This window comes from Morone saxatilis, unplaced genomic scaffold, assembly GCF_004916995.1.
Source record: "Morone saxatilis isolate NCDOM2014 unplaced genomic scaffold, NCSU_SB_2.0 Contig21, whole genome shotgun sequence".
Taxonomy (NCBI): domain Eukaryota; kingdom Metazoa; phylum Chordata; class Actinopteri; family Moronidae; genus Morone; species Morone saxatilis.
In genome coordinates, this window is record NW_023339774.1 from 14,788 (window position 1) to 21,952 (window position 7,165).

The 7,165-nt window shown below is 39.1% G+C and overlaps 1 protein-coding gene across 1 annotated transcript in view; it reads left to right on the top strand.

Annotated features, from left to right (window-relative positions):
* Window positions 1-7,165, top strand: part of LOC118332568 (3'-5' RNA helicase YTHDC2) — a gene marked incomplete in the record, with an annotated part of 34,815 nt that overhangs the window by 3,565 nt on the left and 24,085 nt on the right. The window contains 8 exon segments of the mRNA XM_035667924.1: window positions 509-708; window positions 1,445-1,611; window positions 3,207-3,309; window positions 3,504-3,660; window positions 4,426-4,533; window positions 4,625-4,773; window positions 5,759-5,894; window positions 6,903-7,029. Of these exon segments, the coding sequence (XP_035523817.1) occupies window positions 509-708; window positions 1,445-1,611; window positions 3,207-3,309; window positions 3,504-3,660; window positions 4,426-4,533; window positions 4,625-4,773; window positions 5,759-5,894; window positions 6,903-7,029 (1,147 nt within the window).

Genomic DNA, 7,165 nt, shown 5'->3' on the forward strand with positions numbered 1-7,165 from the left:
ATCATAATCTGATTCTGAGAATCATAATCTGATTCTGATTCTGAAAATCATAATCTGATTCTGATTTCTAAATCAAAAATCAGCGATTCTCTGGATTTTTTTCCCACCCTGACTTCTTGTCAGTGTGTGTCTAAAGAAGAACAAAAAAAAACTTAAGACACAGTGTAGCTTACTGGTAGCTTGCAGCTGCACTTTTCAATTTGACACCATGGAGTTGGAGATGTGCCGCAGTTCTTTGATTGACTTTCTGTGTCCACCGTCGCTACGGTTATCTAGCAACAAGCTCATGGTAAATGTTAAATCTGGTCACTCAAATTACCCTTGTCTATGGACATAGCTAATGGCAGAGGCAAATATTTTACAATAGTGATTAAATGTACACATTCCAGTGTATCTAGTCTCAAGACACCAACCAATCCAAATTGTCATGCCATGCAACATGCCTTTGCATTGCAAAATGGAAAAAAAAACCTGAGTGTCACATAATATTCTTCAGCTCTTCCCTCAGACAACAGCGACAGGAATAGGGCAAGCGGGCGCTTAAACAACGGCATACCCATGGTGCCTCGGAGGAGGAGTCCATCAGAGCTGGACAGTTTTCGACGCTCCCTGCCTGTTCATGAACGGCAGGAGGAGATCATCCAGCTCATCAGAGAAAACAGGGTGGTGCTGGTAGTTGGAGAAACTGGCTCTGGAAAAACTACACAGGTGCGTCTGTCTGACCGACAGTCCAACTCTTTGGTCCTCACTGAAATATCTCAAGAACTAGACAGATTAAGATGAAATTTTATATACATTCCTGATCCTGGTGGGAATAAACCCTAGTAAATTTAGGTTTTCAGTGAAATATCTTTTGGATGGATTGCGATGCTATTTGCAACACACATTCACTGTGTGTACTTTGTTTGTAGTCCTAATTGCCAATAAGTCTTAGCACTCAATTCTGATTTATTGCTCAGATTTGATTTTTATTTATTTTTTTTGGCTGTTCGCATTGCTTTTTTAAATGTAGTAATCAGATTCCAGTGTAAACAAATGACAAATGTCCATCTACAGTGATGTAAAAGTCATATTTAATTATGATATGACTGTTTACACTGAGGTCACGTTGCAAAAAATCTAAATTGAACTGATCAGATTCCATGCGATTTGTGTTATTCATACTTTCATGAAAAGTCACATATGAGCAAAAGAAAATACGATTTTGGCCACTTTGGTCTGAGGTCTGAACGTGGCCTTAGTCTTGTTAGCAGTATTCTTTTGTCTTATTTTTTAATACATTAGGCTACCAGGATGCCTCTATTTATGACAAGTAGAATTTTGTCACTGATTAGACCATTTTATTCAAGAATATTATGATTCTGAACCAAAATTGCAAGATCTTAGAAATGTCCAGAGGTTAAACTCTGTAAGGGTAATCCAGTGTCACTGTGTTATTGCCCAGATCCCACAGTTCCTGCTGGATGAGTGCAGCAGGAATGAAGAGCCCTGCAGGATCTTCTGCACTCAGCCCAGACGCCTGGCTGCCATTGCTGTGGCTGAGAGAGTGGCAGCTGAGAGAGGAGAGAGTGTGGGCCAGACTGTCGGTTATCACATCAGACTAGAAAGCAGGTAGATTAACCTAGCCTTTTATCTTTGGTATAAAGACACTAACACTTGTTTTGTTAATAGTCTACACTTGTAGATTATTGTAGCAACTGATCCAATTCAAGGATGATCTACAGTAAGTAGATCCACACACTCCCATTGGAAAGCAGTTTTATACACAAGAGGCCTCAAGTCACTTTATATATTATCTAAGTAAACTAGTATCTCATAAAGTGATATATATATTCTATTCTATATTCATTCAATCTTTGATGTATAGTTTGAAAACTGAATGTGTGTTTGATTAAGTAGAATTTCAGAAAATTCTGATTTGTAAAATGTAATTAAGTCTATTTTGTGCAAGCACAATGGGCCTCACACAGAAACCACTCGTGCGAACATCTTCGTTCTTAAGTATACAACTGATTTAGGAGAACTTACAGCATTCACCAGTTTTCTCTTATTTCGAATTTTGTCTTTGGTATAAACACAATTTATTCGTGGTCCAGACCACGACTAATCATATGCAATTAATCTGCTGTTATTCAAGCACACACTTTTCATACAAGAATTGTATATTGCATTACTCTAATGTAATTTTGAGTTTTCTATGTAAATTGCCTTTCATAACATCATCATAATGACATCACCCTGTTTCTGGTAATTATGATATAGTTCTAAATGTATCATATGGCTTAATGATATCATCATTAACCTAAATTTGCTATTGATGGGGTTAAGATTCTTGTCACATTAAGGTGTATGCAGGCCACTGTCCAGGGGAACAGACCCTGTTGGAATACCTAACAATATAGCATCACCTATCATTGCATGTATTCTCTATCTCTATGATGGAGTCTTTTCCTTGACCCCCTCCTGTTGCAGCCATTAATTGCCTTGTTTTTCACATCAACATTACTTCTTCTTGAAGGTGCGGCTGTTGCTCAGGAGGTAGAACGGGTTGTTCAGTAATCAGAAGGTTGTCAGTTCGATTCACCGGCTCCTCCTGCTGCATGTCAAAGTTTCCTTGAACAAGATACTGTCACCTGAGTACGACCCTCAGGTGGCACAGCGTTGACAGCAGTAGTCACTTTTTCCCACTCTTTGACTTCAGCAGGTCCTTTAATTCCACACCTGACAGTGTTAAAAATGATAGACTCAAATTCAGTTTCCAGTGGCATATATTTCTGTCCATATACCCATGATTCAGAAATAGTGGATTCACTGTGAGAAGCTGTCCCCATGCTCACAGCCATTGTCATTAATTTAGAGTGCAATAGCAAAATACAAAAATTATGCAGCCTAAGAGAAAACAGAAAATCATCTTCTTTCCTGTCATAACACTCTCTCAATTTTCTATTTAATATGCTTTTACATTAATGTAAAAAACAAAAATACATTACTTTAACAGATAAAGCCAAAAGTGTTACATATATCAAGTCTGCATAGGTATCTGACAGGTGATTAGAGGTGTGGTTGAGGCATTTAACTATTTAACTAAATTTAGCAAAATATGCATTTTCATAAACTTTCCTATCTATCATTTGCAAGCTTCTGGCAACGGTTTATATTGCTTAATATGGACATGTCTCTTGTAACTGTTGACTTTGAAACCACAGGGTCTCCCCCAAGACACTGCTGACCTTCTGCACTAGTGGCGTGTTCCTCAGAACACTGATGGCTGGAGATGCCAGCCTTAAAACTGTCACACATGTCATTGTGGTGAGCATCAAGACTACAAATATACACTCTAAGAAAACTGGTCAACTCTGTAATCCTGTTTTATGAAATACACATTTGAAACTGGGAGTGTTCTTTAAAGAGGAATAACAGTGTGCTGAAAAGCAATGTTTTGCTGTTCTCTCTGGTTGAAAGGTATGTAATCTTTATCACAGTGACATACTGTGTTTTAACAGGATGAGGTGCATGAGCGTGATGGATTGACTGACTTCCTGCTCACTAAAATGCGGGATGTGCTTCAGAAGATCCCCACACTGAAACTGATCCTCTCCAGTGCAGCTCTGGATATAGACCTGTTCCTTCAGTACTTCGGCTCTTGCCCTGTAATCAACCGTAAGACCTACTAACACTGTGTTCATTAAAGGAATGCTCATACCAGCTGTTACAGCAGCTTAAGAAATGTGCGTCTACATTACATTAGTGTTGTTTGTATGTTACACAGTTGGCTTCTCTGTCACACTGTCAAGTGATCTGCTTCAGTACACCTTAGGAACAAATATTACTGGGACCTCTACAGAAAATTGCAGATGGACAATAACCAGGAATTAGCATGATAGATTCTGTCGCTGACCATAGTCCACCACTTGAGACACTCTTCTATCGATTTATATACAAATATGTGTGGTGCTTTGAAAACCTGGCTCCTCCCGCTGCATGTCGAAGTATCCTTGAGCAAGAAACTTAACCCCAAATTTCTCCCGATGCTGCGTCATCGGTGTTTGAATGTGAATGAATGAGTTACTTTCTGTTCAATGGGCTATCACTGTGTGAATGTGTGTGAAAGGGCGATTGTGGCATATAGTGTAAAACAAGTACAAGTACAGGACCATTTACCATTTAATGCAAACTGATGGCATTTCTAAATAGCCTAACTTATTTTGAAATAATGGGAGAGAAGCTGAGCAAAAACAGGGTTGAAAGGTATGCATGTAAGACCTTTACCATGTATTATTAGAAATAATTTGAAAAATACAGGAGCAAGAGTGTTACATCCTGATGATTTTATTTAAAGAACAGTTTCCAAATTTAAAGTGAAATGGGTCATTTGTAACCGGGAAAAAAATCCTGTTGTTAATTGATTTTTCAAAATATTTTTAGTCAAAGGAAGACTGTTTGAAGTGAAGGAACTCTTTCTGGAGGACATTCTGAGGCTGACGGGCTTTAACAATAAGGACATGAGGAAATACAAGGAAGAGACACAGAGAAGTATGACGTTTTTTTTAAGTAGTCCACTGAGTCAGACTGAATGAAAACTGTCTTAATTTCCTCTGTGTGTATCACATGCTCTGGTTCTTAGAGGAGAAGAAGCAGAAACGTCTAACGGAGTGGTGTAAGGCAGTGCAGAACAGTTCTGTTGAGGAGGAACAGAGGGCCCCTGTGTCTGCCTCAGGCTTCCTCCAGGACAGCAGCTCCCAGGACAAAGGGGGCAGCAACTTCAATAATCCAGTAAACCAACACACACATACACACACTACTCAATGCAATGCTACATTGGGTTTGATCAAGTCAGTCCAGTGTTCCAGCCTTCAGCACCGCATCCTGTTATCAATGTAGTTACAGTTTCATTTCCCCCCGAGATCCCCTCCAAACATAGGACATATACAGTCTGCTTGGAAAAATAATGTGCATCTCATAATTTCAACATTAAAGTTGAAAATTATAGAAATAATCTATTAATATGCAAATGTTCATTTCTGAACTCTGTTGCAACACAGAGCTTTTCTCTTGTAACACAGCAGTGCTGTATGTGCTAACTATACTGGCTGCTGCCACTAGCTAACTTCAGGAGGATACACTGTTTGGTCTGGTAGTGGTGGATCGGTGCGGTGAACAGATGTAGAGGGTCATCTATTTTCCTACAGGGGCTGGCAGTTCTGTAGGCCCTGTCAAAAAGTCTCTCATTTATCAGCTGTAAGTCAGAGTTGGGTGGGGTTATGCAAGAAAATAACTAGTTTGTACGCAGTGTTTATCTGACCTCGGTGGAAATCAAGCACATTTTTAGACAGTTTTTCCTGGAAGACATTTATAATGTGAATGAATATGTCTATGAATATGAATGTAATCAACTATGTTGATGTAAATGAATGGGAAATGGACTGCACTTGTATAACTAACTAACTCCATTCATACACGAAGAGGGAGATTGCCGGGGATTCAACCGCCAACCTTATGATTAAAGGACCCCTTTCTGTCATTGAGTAAACTGACAACTTAACTTTAAAAATAACAGTTTCATTTCAATGAAATACTGAGCCTACTGTATTTTTGAAAAGAAAAGTTTCTTAAACCCCTTAAAATGTACGAAATTCACCCCTTGTGTAACTTGACGATTCCTAGTTGCGTCTGGATGTGTGTTGTATTTAGGTGTGTCCTGTGAAACCTGACTGTTGCTTGGCACTAGGTTGAGTCACTGTGTGATTTTGTGTCACAGAATGAGAATGGCACAGAAGAGCTGGAGCCGTGGCTGCAGAAAGAAATGGACGCCTGCATTTCCAACATTTTCCTCAGTGAAGACCAGGATGCTTTCATTGAGCTCTTCAACCTCATCCTCTATGAAAGTGTTAACGGTATGACTCTTTGGGCTGATCTCTTATTCATCTTTTTGGAATCATTCATGTTTTTTTTGTAGGATTATTTATACATTTTAACATTTGGCATAAACACTGTAATACACATGATACAGAATATCTGATTTATTTCATCAATGTAATGATGTACCTTTATTTGTATATATGTATATAATTCCCTGGATTAGTCATTCGTCTCCTCTGGGGTTTTTCTTTTATTCATCAGCAGTTTTTCAACTCAATTTTCAGAAACTGTACTATATTATGATATCCTATACAGTTATTGCAATATAAGATTGCATATAGTGTAATTAATTAAATCCATAGATTTATTGATACATATTGCCTGTCTCTAACCGCTGGTTTTACTTAACTTCCCATAAAACCACAACTTATTACACTAGCATTTGTATGGACACAAACAAGATACAATCTGTTAATTCAGTGTCTCTCTCCGGATGACAGTTTAACTGTAGTAGGAACTGCAATGGGTACTCTTTTCCACACAGGCACGTCTACGCTGGTTTCTCACACACACCAGCTTGCCTTGCTCTGCCTCTATTACTCTAGCTCCCTGTTTGTGTCTCTTTAGACTTTCTTTGGCATTATGATTTATAAAGTTGCCCAAAAATGCGTTTGGGATTTTTGTCTGTTTTCACAACAACAGGTAAGCCGCGTGTGGAGGAGGCTTGTTTTTAATGGTGTAGACTTGGCTTTGGTGTGTTGGGATGGCGCAATCATATTGTATTCATCATATCATATAATATAGGGTGCTGGGAATCATAAACAATCAACTGGTCTGCCATGAGTTCTGGTGTGACATTCGTACCCTGTGATTGATTGATGCCTTTATTTGCAGTGCAAAAATATTATGTTTTTTTGCTGCATTCTGTGTGAAATGTCATACTGTTCATACAATTTGTACAATGTATCCTGAACATAAAAATAATTTATGTGCTAAAAACTTGCTAGCTCTAGTTGTCCTCATACTTATATTCTTTTACCAAGTTGACTACAGGCACAGTGAGACAGGGTCCACACCTCTGATGGTGGCAGCAGGCCGAGGGTTCCTCCCACAGATGGAACAGCTGCTCAGCATGGGGGCCGACATCAACATGAAAGCATCCAATGGATGGTAAGACAGATATCGGGCCCTATCTTGCCATCTGAAACACAAGTGTCAAACGCAAAACGCAAGTAGCTTTGTGGGCGGATCTCGGGCGCTGTTGCTATTATGCCAGCGGGTTAAATGACTCTTGCGCCCGGCGCAA